Below are 26472 nucleotides of genomic sequence, written 5' to 3'. Positions count from 1 at the left end.
AGGCGGCCTCTTTGTCAGCCTGACACGATGGCAGCAGAGATGGATTTTGCTGTAAGCTGTGGCTGCTTGCTTTTTGTGAACTTCTACAGTTTTATCTTTAGAAAGTCAAATGACTGTTAGACAAAGTCTAGAAATGTGGAGTTAGAGATTGAAAAGTGACACAAAAATCAGGGACTGTTTTCTTCAGTGTTTCCACAGGAAGTGAAGGCAGTGACAGTGCTGTGAGCTTAACCCTCTATCACTGTTCAAGGATGCCGTTTCTCAGTTAAACCAGGCTTATGTTTGATGCAAGGGGTTCACAGGGGTCCTATTGAAGATACTAACACATAGCTTCTGATTAATAGTTCAGCATTGGATTTCACTGTCTGATCCTGCAACCCCACAACATGAGACAGATGTATCATACGTGATTTCAGTTTCTAACTTGCAGTCTTTGACCCCAACCGACGAGGACTCAAGTGACATCACTTGAGGACACTATCAGATCTTGCACAGCTCCCTCTGGAGCCGCAGAAGGCTTTGTACAGCTTCTTTGTTATGTGCAGTTGTGCTCTTCAATACCTGTGAAGAGACTTTGATGTGTACAATCGGTGGAGTTCGCCTTTAATTATATTTCCCATAATAACTGTTTCACCTGATTTTGTAATGCAGAGTGACGATGGTCTATGAACATACTTATGTAAGTGGAGTTAGGTGGAGGTAACTTCTATTTCACCGTGTCTCATACTGAACAGGAGACTTCTGCGGTGGACAGCAGAAGCGGTGGCTTTGAGAAGGTAACTGAGTTGTTCTTCAACTTTTCACTATCGACCCTGTGGAGTCTGACACTCTGACTCACTCTGAGGACAAAGCACCAGTAGCCCAGGCTAACCAATCACAGTTTGTGTTCTCTCGGTATGTTACAGGATCTCTGTAGGCCCAACTCTGGTGTAGCTTCAGAACTCACATGGCTGCAGTAGCTATGCTGTAACCCATTAATGCAGACACCTCAGCTAAACTATGCTGCTTCTGTTATATGGTCAGAATGTAGCTGTGCTGCATCATTGTATTCATGACAAAACATTATTATAAATGTGTAGAATGAAAAGCAACATTTTACTTACCTTCAATGCCAGTGGAAAGATCAGCTTTGTCACATGAGGTCAGAGTTATTATGCTTGTGTGCTTGTGTGACCTGACAGTCAAGTCTGTAGTGACAGTCCGATCTTCACTTAGAGATTGAATGTGAGGAATGAACATCAATCCCTGTTACCCACAGGGACGTAACTCTGCAAACACACTCACCTGAACGTAAAACTTTCGATTATCATGTTCAAAAAAAATGTCAAACTTAAAACAGTCTGTCTTCACATCCCTCATACAGACTTCAAGTGCAGCCTCCTTTCTCCTCCAACAATTAAACCACCACGGTCTACTGTGTGTGCTTAAAAATCCAAGCTCAGTTTAATGACTTGTTTTTTTATATATATATTTATATATTATTCCTACAAATACATGGTTTTCAGCACTTTGAAAAACGTTCACTTTCCTCAGTAAACCAAGAAAGCTAGAAATATCCTACAGTGAAAAAAAGAGACAAAGACAAACCATTTTGACAAAAAAAAGAAAAAAAAAATCACAAAAAGACATGAAAATAACAATGAAATTAAAAAAACGACATCCTGTACAAACACTATGGCCCAATAATTTAAGAAAATAGTGTCTCTAAAACGTTCATATTGCTTTGTACCTCCACTGACCGGGCAAAGCCCACCCTGTGTGACACCAGGCAGTTCAGACAGCGACCACAGAGGGCGCCAGATCCCAGGTGCTGATGTCACTCCAGAAGTGATGGGGTCAAGCTGCAGCCAGTGGCATGCAGGCATAGCAGAGGAGAACCAGTCATATTTGTGTTGACGTTCCATGTGTTCTCTTCTTCTCTGGTTTGTTTTGGCAGTAACAATACAAAGACAAGGGATGGTCACACTACTACAGTACTGCACTCCTTATGAAACCAAGGATGTTTTTACTGTTTGTTGTAGTTTTACCATTATTACTCTCTACAGCATTATTACTAGAACTATCACCATCACAGATACACAGAGTGCATCGTGTGTTTGTGTGTGTGGAGGGTTCATCCGGCTGTGTGTGTGTGTGTGTGTGTGTGTGTGTGTGTGTGTGTGTGTGTGTGTATGTGTTGGAGTATCAGTGTTCAGTGCTCAGAGCTTGTCTTCTCAAAGGAGAAACTGGGAAGAGTCAGTAGCTTGGGGTTGGTGTTGGGGTTTGGTGAGCCTCCGTCCTGTCCTGAACCCTCTCCAACTCCCAGGTCAAAGGAGTCCTTGGAGTCACTGGAGGGCGCTCTCCTCCTCAGGCAGGTGTCCCGGCTGGGCAGAGGAGGGGGCATCCCCATTCCCCCAAGCCCCATGCCCCCGAGTCCACCCAGGCCTGTGTAGAGGCCAGACTGAGGCTCCACTTCATCAGGGGGGTCCACAGAGATGCAGGGCGGGCTCATCTTCTTCTTGCGTCGGGGTGAGGGCAACGAGGTCTGAGTGGATGTCTGGCTGTGGATCTGCAGGCTGTCGGCCCGTGACACGAACCCAGAGGAGGTGGATGTGGTGCTGCGCTGGGGGCTGGACTCCACCGAGGAGCATAACTCTACAGAGTGGCGTCGCGGGTCATCCAACCAGGAGTAAGGGCGGGGGCGCGGCAGGAGGGCGCTGCGGCCCTGCGCGTCAGCGCTGTGGAACCTCTTCAGCTGCCTCAAACATGGACTCCGGCTTTCCTGGCAGCCTGCGTAGCTGCTGTAACCCTCATTACTGCCATCGCCACTGTCCTCTGTCATGATGTCGTCACTGCCAGCCAATCCTGCGTGGGTAATGAGGGACACTTCCTGATCCACCGAGGCTTCCTCATGCTGCTGCAGCCTGGCTGGTAAGGATGGAGGAGGTGAGGAGGAGGAGGAGGACGAGGAGGAGGATGAAGGTGAGGAGGAGGTGAAGAAGTGCTGGTCATGAAGCTGGGTGTGCACGCTGCTGGGGTGCGAGGGTTTAGGGGAGGCACCTGGTGTGGCGGGGACCAGGCAGAGAGCAGGCTGCTGATGATGATGGGAGCAAGGTGAGGGAGAGGTGGAGGGGGAGGAGGTGGAGGGGGATGGAGGGAGGCTCAGAGAGGCCGCATTCACAAGTCCTTCATTGCTCTCCCCTCCATCTGAACACAGGGCCTCCTGGGAGTCAGTAGACACTGCAACCTGGAAGACGGGCATGGAGGGGAGGGGAGGGGAGGGGGGATGAAATATTCAGGAGAGAGGGGTGAAGAGACGGAGGTAAATATGCCATGAGATGGAGGAAAGCGAGGGTACGGGGTACCAGGGAGGATGAGAGGGAGAGACTAGTTAGTGTGGGATGATGAGGATGAGAGGTGGCAGTCTGGGTCAAAGTTCACTGTCTGGCCAGCATATTCCCAGAGTCCTCTCTGTGCTTGTCACTGTAGGCAGCGTGGGGTTAAACTGGAATTGCAACATTCTCCCATGAATTATAACATGGAAGCCCAGAGGTTACACCACTGCATTACTCAACGGCTGCTTTCCATATTAAGATTTGTCAAGAGTAAGTTGAGTAAACAACTTTTGACATTATTGGATGTGTTCTTTGGTTTTTGTTTTATTAATTTCCTGTGCCTGTCGAGGCAGACCCATCACTTTATATTCACGTATGATAGAATAGTTGTTAAAGCCCCTTCCACTCAGAAATGTATTATTGTTGTCACGTGACTCGGATGTTTGAGCTTCGCTGTGCAGAATGAAGCATGTACAGAGGTTGACACTAGAAGGTTGTTTCCACGTTCATCTGCTGTGGTGGACAGTTTTTAAAGTTTAACACGTGTACCAGCAGGACTTTGTGACACCACAACCTGCTGGAAGCCAATTCCGTTCCAATATGCAACTTACACCAATGTGATGTGGAAACTTAAAGCCAGAACAAAAACACTGAGAACGCACCTCTCAGCGCATCAGAGACATCTTGTGTGCAGCAGTTAATATTTGCATATTTCTAGATTCTGAGGTGGAAGTGATTTCAACATTTTTTTTTTAATAAAAAACAGAAATCCCCAAAACAACTATTTAATTAAACTTCTTTTCCAAACCATTATTGAAAGCAGAGTATTTTTATGTCTGAAAACAAGCCTGGAGGGGTTCTTTAAAGGGACTCAGTGACTAAAATTAATTACTTGCACTCAAAAGCTCCCAAAAGATTGTTTTGGACAATTTTCCCCCCATTTTTTGGTACATAAGGATTATAAATGTGACCAAAATTGACTTTGCTTTTGAGAATCGTTCACCTTGTTGCTCTGTAAGTCATAATAGAGAGCTCCTCTTTACCATTTTCCTCATTTGACCCAGGAACGTGTGCACTGCTGTTTTTAGTTGGACAGAAGGACTCAGCTGATTGCGTGCTGGCTGACACAGTGAACTCTGAGCCAGACCGCCTGACCCTTTAACCTTTGACCATTCACACAAAACCCTGTAAACCATCAGTCGCGCAGTTCTCAGTTAAATTTACAACCAAATTTTGATCAGTGTTTCCATGCCACCATCCTTACCTCCGAACAAAACCATCTACAGGGTGTGAGGCCAATAGTCAGAGGGTAAATAAAATGTAGCAACTGTAGGAGAGGAAGGGTTAGTAAGCACAATGGTTGCTAAAACTCATAAAAAGTCCTCATGAGCTCATGACTTGTTCCTCACACCAGAGAAAGGAAATGTATAGTACTTGAATACAATTGTGTCGAATCGGATCAATTAAATTATGCTGAATGTACAGAGATGAGGAAACAAGGCATGCATGAGTTTCAGGGCACAGCGCTTTGAAAGAGAAATGTTATGAATAATGGCATGAGCCTGAACCGTGTGACCACAGAGACACCTAGTGGTCAAACATATCACAGCCAGACCAGGGTGCCACCAGCCAAGGCAATACAACACCAAGTCACTACTAATACTACAAATGAACACCCTGTCAGACTTTTTGAAGCAAAACTGGGTTAAGTGCAGTTTCTGCTATGCTCCGGTTAACAACTATATATGTTTCAAGCTCTAAGCTAGTCAATAGAAAATTCACAAGTGCTCTATCACTGTGGTATTGTGTGTACAAAATGGCCAAATGCATATGGACAGCACTTGCTGTTCTGCAGCAATACCCTGAGTTGTATAGTTTGAAGTGTAATAAGTGCACTGGTTTTTGGGTAAATTTCTCAGCCAAATAACATCTTTGTCTGGCTTGAATACATTCTATGACTCAGCTACCGGATAATCCGCAGATGCAATGCTACACCTAGCTCCTGCCGCTCATATAAGAATATAGAAGAATTCAGGTTTCCTCCAGGCGAAGCTACCTGTTAGAGGGTTTGAGATGCTTTGTGGCTGATGGTTAGCTGTAGACCAAAACCTAAGGAGTGACAGAGGGAAAGGAGGGAAGCCTGTATGTGTGTGTGTGTGTTAGTCTGTCTGCGAGGAAGATGAGCATGGAGTCCAGTGTTTCTGAAAGGCCCAGTGGTGGCTAAAGTCTGCTGTTTGTCAGCGTTTCAGAAACAGGAGTATCTGTGTTTGAGCAGTAGCTCAGGGTCAGGCGGCTTTTGGGCCCAGCTGAGCTGAGATCAGAGCGTAACAGATACAGTATGGCGACAGGACAGGAATACCAGGAAGAAGGGGAGAAAGAAGGAGGAAGAAAAGTGAAATTGTTTAGAACATGCAATAAGGAAAATGGAACGCTCTAAACCGATTTTCCTACGCAACAGGCTCTTAGGGCCACAATCTAGGTGGAAAAAGAGAACAGACCTGCAATGTGTGTTTTTTTTTTTTTTTTAAATTTAAATTTGCTGGTAAATTATGGTATGAGAATAAAGTCTAAACTGTATGCGAAATAAGTCACTTTATTATAAGAATAAAGTTATCACTTCATGAGCCATAAGAGGTAGACAGAAGGTTTGCTTTTCTAACCATAATATCATATGATATGACAATAACTGATGCCTATAAAGCTCCCTGATCACTGACGTACTTGAGCATGTACAATGTGTGTCTTTGGAAGTATGTCCTGAAAACAATCGGCATCAGCCGATGAGACAAGCAAGGGCTTTGATTTTGGGATGTGTGCAGAATGATTGTACAGCCTGGGACTGAGTGGGACTGGATTCTGAGCAGGAGTTAACCTCAGATCCTCATGTTTCATTTTATTATACACAGTAAAGCGCTCTCACCTGTTACCCACAATCCTTGGATGGAATTATTCCAGTATTAGTACTTAAACTTTTTTCCTCAAAAATGCTACATCTTCCCACAATATGAAATATTATGACTTTTCTCTTTAAAAATCAACTTTCTTTCCCAACGGCAGCCCTAAGACGCTGCTGTAATTATAACCCAGAGCTCTACAGATTTTCATTTTCACCAAACACTCCAGCAGCTCTTTTCAAGATCGGCTTCTTATCTCTACTTGAAAGTGTTTTAATAAGTAAAATCAGCCTCTGTGGAGTTTGGTATGAATAAAAACTTCCAGATCAAAGGGCCTAAACGGCACATGGTTGAGAAGCACAGACATGAAACACAGCGGTCATCCCACACAGAACAGATACAGACAGGAGAAGACCATCATCAGAAACAGTGTGATTTAGTCACCTGTCTGCGGAGCGTGCGGCTGAGTGTGTGTGTGCGTCTGGGAGGGGGTAGTCGTGGTATACTCTCCGAGTCTGAGTGGCTGTGGGGGCTGATGGGTCTGAAGAGGTCTGTGGGAACCGTCAGCTGCTGGGAAAACTCCTCCGGTTGCGAGCGCACTGAGCCACTGGAGCCTGCACACAAACAAGGACAGCTCTGAATATGACGGGGAAATAACAACAGCTGGTGTGGTGATCCTCAGAGAAAATGACCCGCATCTTCCTCCAGTCAACCTGCATTATGTTAAAAATGAAGGCCTCCAGGTTCTGTCCAATCATAATGAGGAGTAACAAATCCTGGATCAAAACAAACAAGCTGCCACGTGGTGTCACTGGATGCCATTTATTTGAAATGAAATACTGTCTCACACCTGATTGGGCCCTGTGGGTGCCCACTATGTGCTGGGGCCCCTGCGTCTGTGCTAGAAGCTGTGCTGGAGCCGTGTGGCTGAGGGGCTGCAGGGGGAGGAACATGTAGCTGTCGTTTGGCAGGGAGTGTGTGCGTCCCACCGCAGGCTTCCTGACGCTCAGCAGGTTGTCCTCCAGTGGCTCCACAGGATCGAGCTGCTCTGGCTGGCAAAAGAGAGGAGAGAGTCAGGGTCCCTCTGGGGCTGGAAGGGTTGGAGCTACTCTTTTACTCAAGCACTTTCACACTCTGACACATTCACAGCTGACGTCTTTCTAAGACACAATGTGAACAAAGAGGCAGCGGTGGCCAGCATACACAGAAAACAGACAGGATCTTTGCATGTTGGAGTTGACTGGCACAGAGCTGCCACAGATCACAGAAACAAGACCGTGCTAGGCTGAAATTTACACTTTCCTTTTTTTTCTTTAAGGGTACGACACAGTGCGTCCTGTGCCTGCCTTCACCCACGCAGTCATGTAACTTAACGTAAGCCTGCTCCGTGATTGTGTGTCAGCTGGGGCAGTGTCCTGCAGCCTGACCCATTACAGAACCAGTTCACACTCATCACAGAGCTACTGGAGCTCCAGCACACTTTACACCCCAGTAGCAAACACACGGCAACGCAGATAGGAGTAAAAACCACTACAACGACAGAGGACAGAGGACAGTACAGACACAGAAGAAGACTGATAGGAAAGGGAGTATGAGAAAAGACGTGGACCCACATGTAAAGCACACAGGAAAAAGACAGAAAACTGAGGAAAAGAAGAAGGACAGAGAAAGAGATAGAGGATAAAAGTTACAGAGAGAGAGAGAGAGAGAGGAGAAGGAAAAATAAGAGTTAAGAGTAGAGGTGAAGGAGAAAAAACTGCAAACTGGCAGGTGAGGAGGTGCACTACTCTACTGGACTGGACTGGAGAGAACACACATTAGGCTGGAAAGGTGGAATGAGGAAGAGAAGAGAAAGTTGGGGGCACATGGTTAAGTTCACCAGGGTCTTTCAACGCCTCTTGCACTCCTCTACCTCTTCACTCCCCTCCTTTTCTTTGCATTTGTCGCAGCACAACCCAGCTATCACTGATTTCATGTCAAATGATGCTCAGGGGTTCTCTGTTTCGGAGACTAAAGGTTCATCGATCTCACTGCATGTGCAGCATGGACCAAGGTTACAGTGACCCTCTCTGGAAAAGCAATGTGATAATGAGCCAAACTGGTTGCTAATTACATCCTGACAGCCAGATGACATTCAATTCATTTTCAATTTAGAGGGAAGGTGTCCTTTCCCACAACGCCAGAGTCCTCTGGGAGAGGACATCACAGTGGAATGTATAGATTCATTCTGGTGAGGATGCATATAGAAGCCCTAATGCATGACAATGAGCCGTGGTATAAGAAAATGATGGGCGCAGTGCTGACAAAGAACCCTATGGGCATATACCACGACCACTTAGTGCAGCTGGCTTGATTTGTTTTCCACGGGGGAAAAATTAAATGTCGCCATGAGCTGATTTAGAATACTGGTTAGACTGTTGACCCTCAGTTATGGCTGAAATGGTCTGATATTTCAACGCTCACATGCCAGCCAATCAGACATGTATTCAGGATGTATACATGTATTCATACAAAAATATATTGGCGAACACTTTATTTTATGGGTCTGTAATTTCCTGGTAATTTCCTCAGAAGTTTCCTGGAAAGAATTATATGACTTGGCACTAATTATAGAGAAAAGAGAGAGAAAGTTATAGAATATGGTCAGTTGTGTTTAGTTTATAGGCAGGAAAAGGCTCCATTTAATCACAAATAAATTTTCTTTAAGTACTCTTTAACGATAAGATCATTTATTCTCCATATACAGTATGATAAATTGCTTGCTTTGAGGAAGAATTTTCCATGTTCAGCTGACCTGCTGTACACTGACGAAAAGACTCCCAATGTTTTACTAGCAGTTAAACGGAAATATTTAACTGGGAGTGCCTCAGCTGAACACTGTCTGCACTGTCCCCATAAGTAATGACAAATCACAAGGTTGCTTCCAGGAACCTTCCTGTGAACTTACAGTCACACATAAGAAATTACAGGAAACGATTGGACCCGTATAATAAAGTGTTTATATATTTTCTGTCGCGGTGATGTTAAATAATTTATCATATGTGACCTAACGAGCTGTTCAAAATAGTGAATTAGCAAATCTGTGACTTTGATGCCCCCCAGTGGTAGTATGTCACACTGTCACAGTGTTAGCTAATTTTTCTAACTGACATGTAAAGCTCTTTTTTAAAGAGCCATGCTCCACTATGTTCAGCTAATTGCTAACTCTTTCTCTGCTGTTAGGTGCTGGGTAGGTAGAGTACAGTACAGTTTTTTTCTGAAAACAGCTGCTGATCTCAGGCAAAAACAACTATGATTCATTAGGAGGTCCAACTTTCATGTACTGTACCAGAAGTCATGTGATCCTTTATTAATATGTATATATAAAACTGATTATAGTTGTTTTAAATGTTTTTTAGATGTGCTGGGACTACATGTGCCAATTAGTTTTTTAGTTAATTTAGCATTCAGTTGGTTACCCTCAATCTAAGAGTGTTACACTGAGTGTGTGTGACAGTAGTTGGAGGACAAGAGGCTTTGGAAGTGCCCTAGGAGAAGAAACACTACAAGATACTGCAGAGGGGAAGAGGAGGACAAGGGATGGAGAAAGAGAGAAACTGTCAATACATTGCATTCCAGAGTGGTTAGAAAGAGGGGGTTAAAATCATCGGGGGCCGAGTCGTCTGTCAGAGCTAGGGACCAGGATTTCTCAGAGGCCAGAGACAGAGCTTCCATCTCCGCTAGAGGGATCTAGGCAGGAAGAGACAACGGCTGGTGAGCAGAGAAATCAAACGCACACTCCGCACAACACACAGAAATAAGGACGTTACACACAGAAAAGACCTGTAGCTAACAGGAAAATACATGTTTGAAACAATACACATAAAACTGGAAGCGCTGTATGTAGCAGAGCAAACAGCAACGACAGAAGACAAAGCAACGTTTAGGGGCTGGAAACCCACATGAGAGCTTCTTTTTCTCACATTTAGACTTTTTAAACAGCATTAATGTATTGTGGGGTTACCACCAGCAATATTACGTCTGGGTACAGACACACACACACACACGCATATTTGGACTTCTATCCTTGTGAGGACACTCCCTGACATGCATTCACTAGCCCAAACCCTAACCTTAACCACACTCAACAACTTAATGACTCCCCTTAAGTGTCCTCAATGTCAGAAAATGTCCTAACTTTCCACAAATGTGGCTCTCACAAAGATAGATGAACAAGGACACACACACACACGCCCGCACATACTTAAGCACACAGCCTGATGATTCTGAAAAACAGAGTGTTAGATGTGATGCAAATGAGACAGCCACACTCTTCACAGAGAGAGACAAGCGGACAGGGACGGGTCTCATTTATATCATATATGTTGTAATGGCGGAGGCTTAATGGTGACACCTCTAAGTGCCCACACAGCTAAATTCACTGAATCCAAGATGCTAGCTTTGAGTTAAGTCACATTGCTGAACTCTGAATCCTCAAGCTCTGCTGAGTTTTCAGTCTTGCAGTGTTCAAAAGCCTTGAGCATCGCTGGCTTCTGTGCTTTTGGCCTCGTAGCTGCTTAACAGGGGAAATGCTTTCTGACAGGCAAATGGGCCATCAGAGCAGGGAGGGACAGGGGCCGAAACTCAATGGAAAAAACATTTCTCCTAACGTATCAGGAGGAGAGGGGTGGCCTGCGGCGTCTAATAATGACATCTCAAACCCATTTGAAGCTTTTAGAAGATGTGGTTTAGCGATGCTAACGTATTTGGTCGAAATTTGCCTTCAAATGAGGCAAAGAGGCACTCGGATGCATTATTCAGTGACTCAGTGATCCATAGCTGATTGATTGAGCCATTACTCCACGGTCTTGTGTGTAAGAGTGTGATCTCCTTGCTCCAGGAGATGCCTTTGTTAGGTTATCACTTTGCTGGGACTGTTTAGTGGGGACTCACATGAACAAGACACACACACACACACACACACACACACATACATGCAGACGCAAAGTTGTGTGGAGGAGACAGAGCAAACTCTAAACTATGTCAGCGAGGCTGCTGAACCAGACCAAAAACCTGCCAAGCATGAATGAATATAAGTGAGTGGAGACGAGAGCACGGGGATGAGATCATGACCGAGGCGGGATATGACGCACTGCACTGTGGTGGGCAACAGGGCCGGTTAGAAAGGGAAAAATATTCCACGTGGAGGAATGCCAGTACAAAAATGGTAATGGCTGTAGGGCTGCACGGCATGTACAAAGCATCACATTAGCATGCCTGTTCATGAATCTTATGAAGTTTTTATGGACAGTTTGTACTAAGTTCCTGCACAACTAACTTTCACCTCGTAGGCCAGGGGTTCTGTACTCTACAACGCTATCCATCTTTAAGTAATTCAGCCTGGTGTTGAGTCATAAAATTTCATTTTTATTAAAGCAAGTGGTAAATTCTGCCAATAGTGAGATAATTTCACCTGTTTTTAATCACAATCTATTGTTTCAAGAGTCAGCCGAGCTCATCTCCATACTTATGGAGTAGTCTTCTTTCTTTAAAGGGTCAGTTCATCCAAATAAAAAACATTTTCTTTCTTAGCTCTTGTACAGTAGCTCCAACCTTTTTTTTTGCTTGGCCACTTGGGCAAAGACAGATCTACTTGGGAATAAAGTTAGACAAAGCTGATTAAATAAATATCATTTTGAATAGCAGAAATTAGTTTTGCCTTGCTTCATTCTCTGGTTCCTCCACCTCTTAGATTCATCTAGTTAACCTTGTGGAGTCCCAGTGCCCAAGTTCAGGTTTTTTATATTTGATTTGATGTCTGGATCTACAAAATCTACAATCTAAGATGTAACATGTTAAAGTGAGAAATGTTATTGTCAGCGTGGTCCTAAGATGCTAACAGACAGATATAAAACATATAAGGTAAAAATCATCTAAATCTAATGATGGTAGAATGTTGTCCCAGTGAGGTCTGTGGACTGTCCCGAATGACCAGGACATTGTTTCTGATTGTTGCTGTTAGTGGTTTATTTTTAACATGTCATTATTAAATGCTGGGAGCACAACAACCACAAACAAAATGCCATTTTCCTTTACTGCACTGGAGTTGGAGGCATAAATCTCAAAGAAACCTGGGCTATAGTATCTGCATAACAGGACACCAAGGAATGGGATTTTTCTGTCTTTTCTTTTTTTGTACTTTGGGGGAACCGACCCTTTTAAGGCTTTATTGCTTGCTTTAAGAAAGTCCTTGCGTGAAACTGCATTGAATTTTACCTTGAAGGGAAACAGGACTGTATCTGTAACCTTTCTGGTCTTTGTTTTTGATAATCAAAAATTACAGCAGCAACTATTGCTTTGCATAATTTCCTCATGACTACTTGTGCAGCCCTACACGTTGGAGAGAAATGGAGGAAGTGAGTCATCATTCTGGTGATTATTGACCTTCTTGTCGGCGCTGTGCTTGCTGGGCTTTGGGGGCAGGGCGTAGTAGTGGCAGATAGAGCCAGACAGGTTGTCCATCAAACTCAACTCTCCCTCCATTGAACCCTGGATGACCAGGGAGACCGAGTCAAACTGCGCTCTCCGCTGGACAAACTAATATAATGCAGAGAGAAAAGACAGAACAGAGAGAGAGACAGAGAGAAAGAAAAGGGGCAGAAGTGTTGGAAAAAAAGACAAGGACGGAGGGGGAAAGGAAAGACAGAAGTCAAGACAGAGACACATGAACAATGTGGAAAGACAGAATGGATCAAAAAGAAAGAAAGGGAAGGAAAAAGACAGTCGATCAGGTAGAAACAAACAGATATACAAACAGAAAAAAGACAAAACACGTCTAAGCAGGAGAACTACATTTAAATCAGACTGAGGCTTAGTTTGTATCCAGATGTGTATGCGTTTGCCTAAATAACTACTAAAGACTTTCCTGCACGACACAGCAACTGAATACACATAACCTCCTCCTAACCAACACCCAGCACGAGCTCTCTTATGTTACCATTCACTTCCACAAGGGGGCACTACAACACTGCAGTAGAGCTGGTCTCCCAAAGGGCTGGAGAAGAGACTGCAGTTTAACCACACATGTTTTGGGAGAGCGGCGAAGGAAGATAGATAACATCTTGGAGGGGAAACATAACGATAGTGAGACCTCTATTTCCTATCTCCAAAAAAAGTTCCCTGCTGTCTGGAAATAGCTGTTGAAGTGAACAACAAGGCCCCATGGTCCAGCTTTCCCATGGCACTGTGACCTATCTATGACTGGCATGTCCTCTACTGGGACCAGCTACACACACACACACATGCACACACATAAACACAGTCCAAAATGCACACAAACTGTAAACCATCATGATGTGGGCCAGTCTGGGTTACACTGAATAATAAATTAGCATATTCAGGAGATTTTATGGATACATTATTGACTTGACATAAACCATAACAATGCAGTCACTTTCATATGTATGAAGTGTGAAGAGAATACGCCAGTATTGAAAAAAACCCGACTATGTCCGTGATTTTAAACACATCGCACATAAATATATCCACTTACATTTTGAAATGATGCCAGAATGTGAAGTGAATATGTCCTAATATGGTCATATGCACTACACTTTGTCGACATATGGACTACAGTTAGTGCATTAAGACAGTGAGGGGACATTCCTCTCAAGGAACCCATTATTTCAGAGACAATCCAGCATGCTCAGTGTCCCTCAGCACAGGCCAGAGAATTAACTAATGGTTTGGACTGGAGTCAGAACTAATCACCAGAGACATGGGGGGTCACCTGACTGGCTGCGTGGCCTGGCCCCCGAGCAGGAAGTGACCTCAGAGCATCTGTCATCTGTCATCTGTATGCAGCATGGACCACTGAGAACTGAACTATCTTAATTCCCACTCTTAATTGTGTGCAATAATGAGAGACGACGGTGTGATCAACGCATTCATATGCAGCTGTACAGTCACCCAGGCATTGTAATAACACAAGCTGCTACAGGGATCTAAAAAGAAAACATGTTTATTATTCTGATTGTTCTCTGTGCTTTTAAGTAAAATCTATAGTTTCTATTTTTAAGCACGAACACATAGCCAGAGTTCTGTTTTTTGACAATATGTAAACATGGCCAACGAGGGACCCATGGTGAAAGAATGCCTTCAAAATTCACAACAAAAACATCCAAGAAAGATTTATCACCTCCAGAGGGGGCTCGAGGCATGAAGCGGGGTCTGCTGTGATGTTTACAGGGTCTCTGGTTATATCAGCAGTGGGTGAGTCCATTGGACCGTCCCTTTCCTGCTCCCTGTCCCCTCCTCCGGTGGACCTCCAGGGGGAACCCCCAGAGCTCGATCTGTCCATGCCCGGTGCCAGTGGGTTGAGCTGGGGTGACCTCGTTGCCATTTCTTCCGCCTGGAGCCTGTTCTCCAACTCCAACTCTGCCTCCAGCTCTGCCTCCTCCTTGGCTTCCTTGTTGCTCTCCTCGAGGTGCTTCATCAGGACAGCAATTACAACGTTGACCAGGACAAACTGAGCAGTCAAAACGAAGGAGACGAAGTAGATGGGAGAGACCACAGTGTTGTAGCAGGTGCTGGTGTCGTGAGCGCAGTCCCTTAATGTGTCCTGGAAGCATGACAACATGGCATGAGCGTGTTAGCTAAAGCTTTACCAACTAACAGCCAAACAGAACACTGACATTCTGATTTAGCGAGTACAGCCTCACAGGGCTGCTAGCATGGCTGATATTCATGCACGGATAATGTCAGCTACGCTATGGGTAAAGCTGGGGAAAGATCAAGATCATGGTACAAAAAGTCTTAAAAATGGGACATGGAGTCAGGTCTCTGGTGTGAAAGTTAGATGCACTACTTTGCCCATCCATCACCACGACCTCCACACTCTTACTTTCTGCCTCATTACATAAAGGGCACACCACTACTACTGGCACTGAACATTGGCATTGGACTTAAGTGTGTTGCATAATTGTCCAATATAAATGTGATTTGTAGGGTTACTTGCCTGAAATAGAACAAAGGAGCAGGACAAACAACCATATAAAAGTGTTTGAAAAGTACAATCCTTTAAAGTAACTGGCAACTTTATAAGTGAATTGTCTTCAAGCTAAAATCTGAACAAAACTAGTACCAAAAGAGTACAGCAAAGACTAATATTTACTACCAGCTGTTACTTGGATGAATAAATGGGCCATCTGCAAAAATTGGGTAGGCTGTCCCTATAGATGACATACCAATACTCCACTACATCTGCCTCTGCTCTTCCTGCCGAGGGTACGTGCATACACATAAAAATGAACATGCATTATGTGTTTGCGTATGTGTCGTCAGGATCCAAACTGCAGCCTAAGTCTCACCTTCATTATGCCATTCCAGTTGTCTCCAGTGGAAACTCTGAAGAGCAGAAGAAACGCCATCCCAAAGTTTCTGAATGTAGCATAGCGCCCCAGACCTTCGCATGGGTGGAGCTCATCGCAAACTGGGGAGACAAGACGGAGCAGGGAGGGGATGAGAAAGGAGAGGAATAGTCAGACAGCAAAAGAGAGACATGAAGAGGGAGAGATTCAGACATTCATGGCTTTTCGATTGTCACAACATTGGGATTTACAATGAAATAACTGTGAAGTCGTACTCGAAAACTACCAGCTTCAATTACACAGCAGTTAGAGGAATCAATAAGGTCTTTTGTCAAAGGTTTATAGAATGCAATTAACATCAGACTGATTAAATCCACAGAGGGGAGAATGGAATACTCTTTGCATGCCTGTGCATGGACTGAGTGTTATGTATGCGTCTGAATCTTTGTATGTGCATTGTCGAGTTGGCCTGACTGCCTGTACGCATGCTACGTGTGTCCTTACTCAAGTCACCAAACAGTTCCACTCCCAGTGCTGCAAAGATAAAGAAGAGGAGCATGAAGAGAAGACCCAGATTCCCCACCTGCAGAGAGACAACGGGAAAAGAGAGGGATTAGTCAGAAGAGAGAAATCCCTGGCAAAATAAACCAACAGAGAGGGACAACAAACAGCTCATTCCAGTGAGAAAATAAATGCAGGGTTGTGATCAAGCAACCAAACATATAAGCTGTGGCTACTGACTACTGACTAACTCCCTCCCCAAGCAGTAATTGTCCACTCATAGCTTAGTAACTAGAACTCAGCAGCCTGTCAAGCTTTTGATTTTTCAGTGCTGAAGCATTAAGCATGAGCTGTAGTAGGACAGACAGTCAGCATGGTAGTTGCTTGTTTTTACCCTTTCCAAAACCGGAAAAGCAAGAAAAGATCATTTTTAATTGACTCTTTCTGTTTACGTTAGCTTAATCAGTTAGCTATCTGCAATCTAAAAGCTAAATCTGCTAGCCACAGTTTGTTTCAGCTGACAAAATCCCAATGCTTGAAACAATAAACTGGGTTTGTCCACCTCTGTCTGAAATTGAGGATGCTTTGTTTCTAAAATTACCAAGAATTTCAGGTGGTAAATCTACCTCCATTGTCGATGTAAGCTGCATATGTGCCACGCATGAATGCTGCGAAGATTGACTGACGCAAAGGAATAAAAGCAGCAAAACTGGCTAATAGTGCAGTAGAGAGTGAAAAAGATAATACAAACATCGAGGTAGATGGTAAATGGACTGCATTTATATAGCACTTTCCTAATCTAACAACCACTTAAAGTCAACATTCACCCATTCACACACACATTCAATCACTGATGGCAGAGGCAGCCATGCACATTGCCAACCTGCTCATCAGGAGTGATACAGCTCTTTCCATCCAAAGTGCCCAACAATGATTCCATGCTCACCCATTCACACACATACACACTCGCCCACCGACTTGGAGTTCAGTAACTCGCCCAAGGACACTTCCACATACGAGCTGGAGGGGCCGTGGATCGTATCACTGACCCTCTGATTAGTGGACGACCGGCTCTACCTCCTGAGGCACAGCCGGCCCAGGATTAGGAAAATCTTAAGGGTTTGCTACTTCTGCTACTGTTAACGCTAATCAGCATATAGCACCTGCTTGCACCCCCTATTATCAGATTTATGAATTATGAACACTTCTGATAAGCTCTAGGAGGAATTAGCCTGGAACAATATTCAGTCTCTCTCTGAATGACAGGCAGAGGTATTATCAAAGGACTGTGTTCACATTATTCTCTCTCAATCCAAACACCGCAGAAGTTGCTCTAATTTACCAACTCCACCACCCTCAAATCCACCCACCATCATTCAAAGCAAAACCGCGAGCTACATTCTCTTCCCAATCTCTTCAGGGGGCTGGTTATGCAAATAAGGGTCTCTAGAGTTGGCAAAAAGCTCATGGGAAACAACAGCGCCCTGAAACAGAAGAATATGTACCAAAAAAGAAATGCCTCTGGGATGTGATTTTAGGGACAGCTTTGATGGGACGTGTTAGGAAGTGAAAGATCCACAGAGAAAAATACAAATGAGGAAGGAAAAGAGACTTCAGTGGCTTCGGCTGATGTTATTTAACAGAGCTGACTGTGTACCTGAGGCAGGGCTTGCATAACGGTGTCCAGCAAAGCTCTCATCCCCACTGCCATCTTCAAGAGCTTCAATACTGTGGGGACACACACATACACAGAGAGAAAATGAAAAAGTGTCTTACCAATATTAAGATTGTTCAGTCTTACATAACAGGGACAGGGACCTGTGCCATCACACCTTCTGTGAAACCGAGAGGACGCAACATTTTCCAGACTAATCCTGCTCCGATAGTGCAGTCACAGTTTCCCTTTTACTGAGCAACATTAAGCTTTCAGATAGACTGATTGAGGTCATATCCTCCTGATTGGGGTTGCAGCTTGATGAGGTCACTGGTATGGCAATGGGGTACCAATGGAGGTACACCAAGACTGATAAATAATGCATAGTAATGAATGGAACGGTAGAGATGTCTTTCTTGGCTTGCGGTGGCAACTCCCAGGAGTCTCCACTGGTTGCCAACTTCACAGCGGCAACTAAGTCACTGGCCTAGGCCAAGAAATGGTAATTGTAATTTTCTTTTTTGTAGGTTTAACAAATGATATATAACAAGTTAATTTTGAATCATTTACAGGTAATGGTAAATGGATTTTTTTTAACCTTTGGGTAGAGAAAGGTCAGCTGCTTCCCCCTTCTTCCAGATTGTGTGCTAAGCTTACTGGCTGTTGGTTTAAACCTTATCGCATGTGTCTTCTAATCTAATTCTTGGCTCAAAGCAAATAAGCACACTTCCCAATATGTTGGCCTATTCCCTTAAGCAAGTGCACTATTACTGAGAAAATTCTGGATGCTTACAATATACAGCAGATAAAAATATCACTGATGAATCTTTTGGTCCTTACATGATCCCATATGTCTTCATACTGAAACATTCCCATGGAATGGGAACATGTTTTAAGCAATAGCAAAAAGAAAAGCAGCTAGAGTGGCGGCCCAAACACACAGGACATGATACATATTGCATTGCACAGGTCAAGAAACTACCATTAGAAAACAACTAAATCCAATGTTTTACATGTTGTAAAATATTTTACATCATTATTGTTTGCCTAAAACGTGTCATAGTTATTATAGGTACTCAAACTGTAGACATACAGCATGAAAGAAAGCCCCTAACATGTATGTGGTCAATCAAATCATAGATCGCATCACCACGTCTCTGTGGGAAGAAAATGAAGGAGATGCACTACTTTTAATCACATGATTAACTAAATTTAGTCTCTTTAAAATCATTTCTGTTCTGTAGGAGTGATAGTGCCAAACCAGAGCTTTTAAAAAATGTTGATTAGAGACTGGTAAGTGATGCCATGATGGAACTTAGTGTTTCTCTGAAGAAGAGAAGCTAGTCATGATTGTTTCTAGATGTGCTAATCAATAGTACATGTTATGATATACATATTGCACAAACAACAATCCAGACCAGCGATAGGCGGCTGAAACACAATCAAAGTGTAAACAACAGAAACGTTAAAAGAAGACGGAACACTGGCGAGGATGCTCAAATGTGATTACGATGGAGCCGGTGTGTAAATGTAATCCAGCCAAATCACATCTACACAGTCTGAATATGAGAGGTATGGTGATGCCAGCTGGGAAGTGGAGCCACTTACTGTACCCACCCGAATCACAGTGTCAATCACACACACGCGTGCCTGGCCCTCTGTGTGACAGTAATCAATAATGACTTTCACGCTACTTCTTTCATTGCACATTCAGTAAGCAGACAAAACAGATGAGCTTCCCTCGTGCCCGTCTTATCTTCTCCTCTCCTCATCTCTTCCTCCTGTTTCCTCCAGTCTTCTCTTATCTTTAATTACCTGGACAAGCAATCAGCCTGAAACACAACGGGCAGTTTAGCTTTTCCTCTTCCTCGTCTTCCCTCGTGCCAAACCCATCCCGTCTTTTTAACTCGACCTTTCTCTTCCGCCCTTTCCCACCATTTATTCTCTCTCCAGATATAGCGTATGCTCTCTGTCTCTCTCACCCACCAGCATACCTTCCCTCCATTCATTTATCTCTCAATATCCTCATTCACGTCACCTCAACTTTTCTCACTCAAACATCAATTGCTCCTCTTTCCAACTTCTTACCATCTTCTTCTAATCTATTTTCAGGTCATAAGGTATTCATCATTCCTGCCTCTTCCTTTCATTTCTCCTCTCATCCCCCTTTCCTCTCATTTATTCCCTCCATACAAGCCTCTGTCTCTCACAGTTTAATTCACTTACTGTCATAATGTGTCTTGGCTCTAGCCCACCCTCAGCTATCTTTCCTCACCTCTTTCCTTCCTCAGTCATTGTCTCTATATTTTTCTCTCTCTCTCTCCCAGCTCCTTTTCAGTGCTGTTTTTGTCAGCTGACTGTGTTTCTCTGCGCCATCTGGTCGACTCACACCCAGCCCGCACCCTGCTGGGAGACCTGCCATGCAAAAATGACAGAGGGGAGTCCCAGGGACGTGGCTGTTTTACAAGGCATCTTAAAAGTACAGCACCGTGAAAGAGACCAGAGTGTGTACGTGTCCGTGAGACAGCGTTTCGGGGAGGGGTTGGGATGGATGCATGGGCAGGCAGGATGTGGCGCAGGGGTTTCATACCTCGTGCAATCCTCAGCACTCTCATGATGCGGATGATGGTGGGGTTGATTGGCAGAGAAGCCTCCTCAATCTTCTCCAGAGTGATGCCCATGATGGACAGCAGCACGATGACCAGATCCAGCTGGTTCCACCTACACACATGCACACACTCATCATTTCCTAGCACAGACTTAGATGGTTTCTTGTTACTGAAAACTGAAATGCGATTGGCCGCAAAAACTGATTTGAAAAAATTGGCAAAATTAGCCATTTCGGATAAGTCATTTCCTCTGGTATAGAGATGTCAAGTCAAATCAAATGACCTGGACTTGATTACTTGGAATGTGATTACTTTAAACATGACAAATCAATTCTGACATCAAAACAAATAGCTTGTATCTTCTCTGCCATAAAAGCACACAGAAACCCACAGTGTTGAGACATCAGAGCCCAATCAGTCCATTCCCTTGTGGCAGACAGCACCTGCCATTCACAGCCCCACTCACAAATGAAGGGACACAAACAGGTCAACACCTGTAATTTACTTTGTCTTATTATCAAAGTTGGAAGAGTTTAGAGGAGCTCATTACAGAAAGAGTTACCTTTGCCAAGAGTTAGTACATGAAGATCGATGCCACAGCCAGAAGCATTTAGCTTAGCTTAGCATAAGGACAGGAAGTCTGGCACTCTTCAAACAAAATCCACCTACTAGCACAAAGTTCATTAATTAGCTCTTTACGTCCACTTTGTTTAAACCCGCACAAGAAAGAAAGTGCAATTTTACGGGGGGGTTATGTGCTAGACTGTTTCTTGGCTGGGCACAGCGACTTCTTTGAGTCTGCGCTGATTGTCTGGCAACCTAATCTCATAGGGGCAAGATATAATGTGATATAATATGCAATTTGTGGTTTCAGAGGTATGTGGTAGCTACCTTCAGGAAGAGCCACTGCAGCTGGCAGCAGTTTTTATGCTAAGCTAAGATAACTGTCCTGTGTCATATTTTGGCAGAGACATAAGAGTGGTATTGATCCTCTTATATAACATTCAGAAAACATATGTTTCCTAAAGTTGAAACTGTTCCTTTAAATATGTGCAATGTGGTGACAGAAATGTTGCATTTTCATGTTGTGCATGTTGTATGCACATGCAAGCTCATTCATAGCAACAAACAGAAGCAGTGTATTAAATTACACTATATTTTTTACAACCTTTCAAGCATATTGGGGTGAGTATTTAACACTCAAAACATAGATTTTGTGTGAAGCATCACAATAATCATCCAGAGATACAACATAAAGCCAAAACTTTACTCATATACAATGAACTCATCACATAGACTTTGAATATAGGGGTGGATCACGGGAGTGTACTGACTGTTATCATTTTATTTCAGTATATCATAAAGATAGATATGATACACTCAGTTTGGGAATCCACTTTCTTTCCCAGATACTGTGACTTGACTGTGCTGGGACCAAATCTAATTTTCCAGCCCCTGTGCAATAAATGTGCACTGAACAAAATGTTTGGAGCAGAATGAGCATGTAAAAAGTGAGTGAAGACAGTGGTGGGTGGTCATACTTATCAGGTTTGTCAATTTCCATGGTTTCTTTTTCATGAGCTGGCTTCTCTCTCTCTCTGAGTTCACAAGTCCACTCTGAAGTTTACCCCTCACATCCCCGTTTAGATACTTAAAGTGTATGAATCAACAAAGAAAATCAATTTAAAATTCAATTAGATTGTCACATGAGTCCTTGAGGTCTTGGCTAAGTGTTATGCTCATCCGCTTGTGTGTACCTGTGTGTGTGTAGTAATATCAAACTGGACCACTGCCAAATCCAAAAAGGGTAATGGTCTGCTCTGGCAAAGAGAATGGACATGATGGAGCCCTTGGTGGTCGGTTCTGGTCCAAAAACATGATGCCTCCAATGAGGTGTGTGTGTGTATTCATGTGTACGTGATGTGTGCTAGTTTACATTTGTGTTATTGTGATTGTGTTTGTGCATTATTGTGCGGTTTTCGGTGGGACGCCAGGGATTTCAGAGCTATGAAATCATCTAAGGCAGTGTGTTTTATGAGTGTTTAACGAGGCCGTTTGTATTCATACAGGCCTCACTGAGAACCATCCACTGGAGCACCTTAGAAAAAGCTCATTTAAGCTCTCTGAACGCTGCCTCAGATTTTCCACATGACTCAGAGGTTAAAAAACAGTACCTTTAACCACCAATCTATTACAATATCACATCCACTAAAATGTCAAAACCCTAAACTAGGAGGTAAATGTTTATTCGGGATTTCTGTCTGATCTGCATCCAAGATGTTTGGGAAAGGTCATTACTGTGGGGAGAACGGCAGTTATTTAAATACTGACTTGTCCTTGAAGAAGCGCCGGAAGCCGAAGGCCACCAGCTTGAAGACAGACTCCAGAACGAAGATGAGGGTGAAGATGTAGTTACAGATCTTCAATGCCTCGGTCAACTCCTGAGGGTGTCAGGGAGAGTCATGTTATAGATTAATGACCTGCACAACTATCCATCTTAACAAGGCAGTAAACCCACCATTACATTATTACTGTTTTCTTAGAGTAAGCTGTGGATTTCACCACCACTCATTTAATGAAATGTGCTGAAACTGCACTGAAAACCAATGAAATGATCTCACCTTACTGCTGCTTCTGCCCTTTTCAATGCAAAACAATCTTTGACCTTCCTATTTTCTGTGTAAATATACAATTTTCCTGCATTTACGGTCTTTGCATGACATACCAAATAGTCCATATTGTACCGTACTGTCCTCTTCTCCTGAATTAGCCATTCCATTAATAGATCACTCACATTGCCCTCCACTCCTCCCTCCCTCATTCTCTACGAAAAGGCCATTAGAATCAGAGCGTCCATTTTCGCCTGTGGGAGAACTCAGTGCCCATCTGCATGTAAAAACTGACCTTTAGCAGCAAGACAGGGAGAGAACTGGTGGTCAATAGGGATTTCAGTAAATCCTCGCTGGTGGCAATTCATCGACTGAAGACCAGTTGCAGTTTGTTATTCATCCCTTACCAATCTACCCCACTCCCATCTACCCTGCCTTAACTCTTCATCTGTGCTTTAACCTTTTATTCGTCTGCATCTCTTTGTCTCTTTTACTCTCGTAGAATCTTGCTAAATACAATCTGTCCCTCCACCTCCCTCAGCCATCTACTGTATCTATCTATCTATCTATTCTACCTGCACCTCAAGGTTCTGATCAAGCAGGTGTCCAGCAATGTGTTAAAGCAATAGAAATATTTCTAAAATGAGTGGAAGACAAACCCCAGCTGGAAGTTCTGCCTGGTGGCGATTAACATATGGGCTATAAATCCTCTAAGTATCCAAACCAGACCAATCCTCTAAGTATCCAAACCAGACCTTGGTTCTGGATATACATAACCTTACCAGATGGGTAAAATTTGCTGTATCAAACGTTAGCAAATTTCTTCAGTGTGAAGCACGATTCTAAACACTTTTAATAATCATTTTTCTCTTTTACTGAATGCATATTAATCTCTTCCTCATTGTTTTGACCTTCCTTTTACAGTTCACCATTGCCTTTCTCACCAGGCTTTTATATTTCTTATCTTACATTTCTTTTTCTCTTGATCTGATCCCTTTATCATGCTTGTTTCAAGAACTAGCATAGCATTGGCAGAGTTTATATACCTGACACTATCTGAAGTCCTCCAAAGCCATAAACCTGCTGTTCCAGGAAGATTAAAATTAATACTGCAATGACATTAAATTTTAAAAGCAATATAGATACTGATCTTTTTCAGAACAAAGCCTTTAATGGCCATTATTCAGTACGTTATAAACGTGATCATTTTGAGAGCACACAAGTTTAACATTTCAAACGAGGAGCCTATCATTACCCCCCCTTCCTCCCTCAATGTCTGACCTCAGGCTGCTGGTAGTGCTCCATGGACATGGCGATGACATTGAGCCCAATGACGACAGTGATGAACAGGTCCAAGTAGTGGCTGGTGCACATCTTGTGGATGAGCAGGCGGGTGGGGGAGTAATCGGAGTAGTAGGGCTTACTCTGAGCTTCTGTTGGAAGTGGGAAGTAGTTGGGGGTGGGTTGCAGGGAGTGGGGTAATGGAAAGGGAGGAGGAGGAGGGGGAGGAAGTGGCATTCAAAAAGTGAGATAAGAGGTAATATACTGGGGAACAGTACTGTAGACCTGCTGTGTTGAGGACTGGAGTCACCAAAGCTGCTTTAAAAAGAGTGGTTAGTAAAACACGACAACACCATCCCGCACATTTAAATGTCTCAAAGTCACTCGGGGTGGTATTAAAAATATGTAAAGAGAGATGTGAAGAGATTAGAAAGGGGGGAGGCAGATGAGATGATGGACAGAGAGCAAGAGAGACTCCAGCCAAGCTTTCTTGTGGTCTGCAGTCACGACCAATCTCCTCTCCTTTGATCAACAATTACTTAAAGGAGGTCTCTGAGTGAGTGTGATGGGAGGTAAACAGCACTGCTCAACATGTGCGTGCACATAAGAAACTCCATGGAGGAGGCTCTTGGGATATTTTGGTCTGGAGATTTGGCCATCTCTCCTTCTCTCTGATCGTCAGCTGACTCAGCCTCCCCTTATTCTTTTCACTTCCCTCCTCTCAAGAAAAGAACATAATGCAGGAGAAAAGTTTTCCATACTCATCCATCACTTTGTTCCTCACCTCTTTCCTCCATCCGAAGGGGATGGAAGGATGGGCTGGGAGTTAGGATGAGGAAGAGAGAGGAAGATCGTGCCATCTATCATCTTATCACTCCATCAGTGAAGGAGAGGCTCGAGGTCACACGAAAAAGGGAACAACGCACACACACGACACACACTCAAAAGGCAATAGTCCTTTGGGTGTTGGGAACGCTCCCTCTCTGCCCAATTAGCCCAGGTGTGCTGCTGCGATTGCAGCTGTGCTGGGCTGGAACAATCCCCAAGAGTGTGCATGTGTGCGTGCAGTTCATAGTGTGTGCCTATTCTTTCCCTGTCGTATTGGAGAAACACCACATAGATCAGGGAGTAAGGCAGGAGAGTTGAGTAAGCTAAGAGCAAGAGTCCATTAAAAGACTACCCATGCACGTCCGAATTTAAACACATACACTCTATCTGCATCTTTTGGGGCTGAAATTCAGATAAACCCTTCCAGGTCCACACTATCAATGGAGAGCTCCGAATATTCTACATTTCTACAGCATTTCTTTTCTTTTCTTTTTTTTTTTTTATTCATTAATTTATTTTTAACTCCTCCAACTTAGCCATTCAATTGGTATTGAGGTACTGTGGGTGAAACTCAACCTTTCCTGAAGATGATGAAAATGATGCCTTCTGAGCTGACTTTAAGACTTTTAATGTGAAATCTGTGTGTAGGAAGTGTTACGTTTCTGCTGCATCAAAGAAGAATCAAAGTTGAAGTTGGAATTAATTACTAAGACCACTATCACTATTAAATGGGCACTCCACCGATTTTACACTTGAAGTTCAGTTCACTCATTTTGAGGAGTACTATACAACCTGTGAGAACAGCTGTACAACGCCTTATGTGGTTCTGGAAGTTACGTTATAAAGTTAAAGAAAATAACCCAGATGGTGCCAGTTTAACAGAAAGCTTGTGCTTCAAACTGGGTTTGAGGAGTTTGGAAGATGTGGCTGTTTTTAAGACAGGGATGATATATGTAAAAAACGCTAACTAGCTGCATTATGGGAAATGCAGGATTCAGGGTTTTGGGGGTGTGATTCTTGCTGGGGAATGGAAGTCAAGATATCTTGGCCTCTGCAGCTTTGTTTTGGACCATTTAACCTGTTTCTTACAAGGCCCTGGACTACCTCTTTGAAAAAGATAAACAAAGAGAAGCAGAGCACCAGTACCTTTTGTACTGATGAGGTACAGAAATTTATGTTTTCCTGAATTTATAAGGTAAACGTGGAAGAACTGTTGACATAACTGCAAACATGAATCAAATCTGAGCGCAGACTGGAAAACAGGGAGGTGCCTTATCAAAATCTAATAAAAATACTTGAAACAGTTAATAAGAATAAATGCCTGTCTCTAATACCTGGTTGTTTCTGCTGTTAAAGGTAAATAATGGCCCTGGCTACAGTAATGCAAATTGGAGAGTTGTTGAGGTCTGTGCTCTGCTGAGTGCCTTCAAGTTAA

At 43.6% G+C, this 26472-nt stretch overlaps 1 protein-coding gene across 1 annotated transcript in view; it reads right to left on the bottom strand.

Moving 5' to 3' along the window:
- Nucleotides 1-1419: 1419 nt before the first annotated feature.
- Nucleotides 1420-26472, bottom strand: part of cacna1g (calcium channel, voltage-dependent, T type, alpha 1G subunit) — a 234130-nt gene continuing 209077 nt past the window's right edge. Inside the window, exons 29-40 of the mRNA XM_076759944.1 lie at nucleotides 24210-24361; nucleotides 22651-22760; nucleotides 20301-20431; nucleotides 17714-17784; nucleotides 16060-16138; nucleotides 15556-15677; nucleotides 14385-14807; nucleotides 12632-12784; nucleotides 9815-9937; nucleotides 7059-7260; nucleotides 6653-6822; nucleotides 1420-3226 (exon numbers count right to left, since the gene is read on the bottom strand). Of these exons, the coding sequence (XP_076616059.1) occupies nucleotides 2192-3226; nucleotides 6653-6822; nucleotides 7059-7260; nucleotides 9815-9937; nucleotides 12632-12784; nucleotides 14385-14807; nucleotides 15556-15677; nucleotides 16060-16138; nucleotides 17714-17784; nucleotides 20301-20431; nucleotides 22651-22760; nucleotides 24210-24361 (2771 nt within the window). The 3' untranslated portion in view covers nucleotides 1420-2191. The remainder of the gene's footprint in view (nucleotides 3227-6652; nucleotides 6823-7058; nucleotides 7261-9814; nucleotides 9938-12631; nucleotides 12785-14384; nucleotides 14808-15555; nucleotides 15678-16059; nucleotides 16139-17713; nucleotides 17785-20300; nucleotides 20432-22650; nucleotides 22761-24209; nucleotides 24362-26472) is intronic.

Source organism: Chaetodon auriga, chromosome 20 (assembly GCF_051107435.1).
Source record: "Chaetodon auriga isolate fChaAug3 chromosome 20, fChaAug3.hap1, whole genome shotgun sequence".
NCBI lineage: Eukaryota > Metazoa > Chordata > Actinopteri > Chaetodontiformes > Chaetodontidae > Chaetodon > Chaetodon auriga.
Note: the sequence above shows the minus strand (reverse complement) of the source record. Positions and strands in the feature narration are given on the sequence as shown.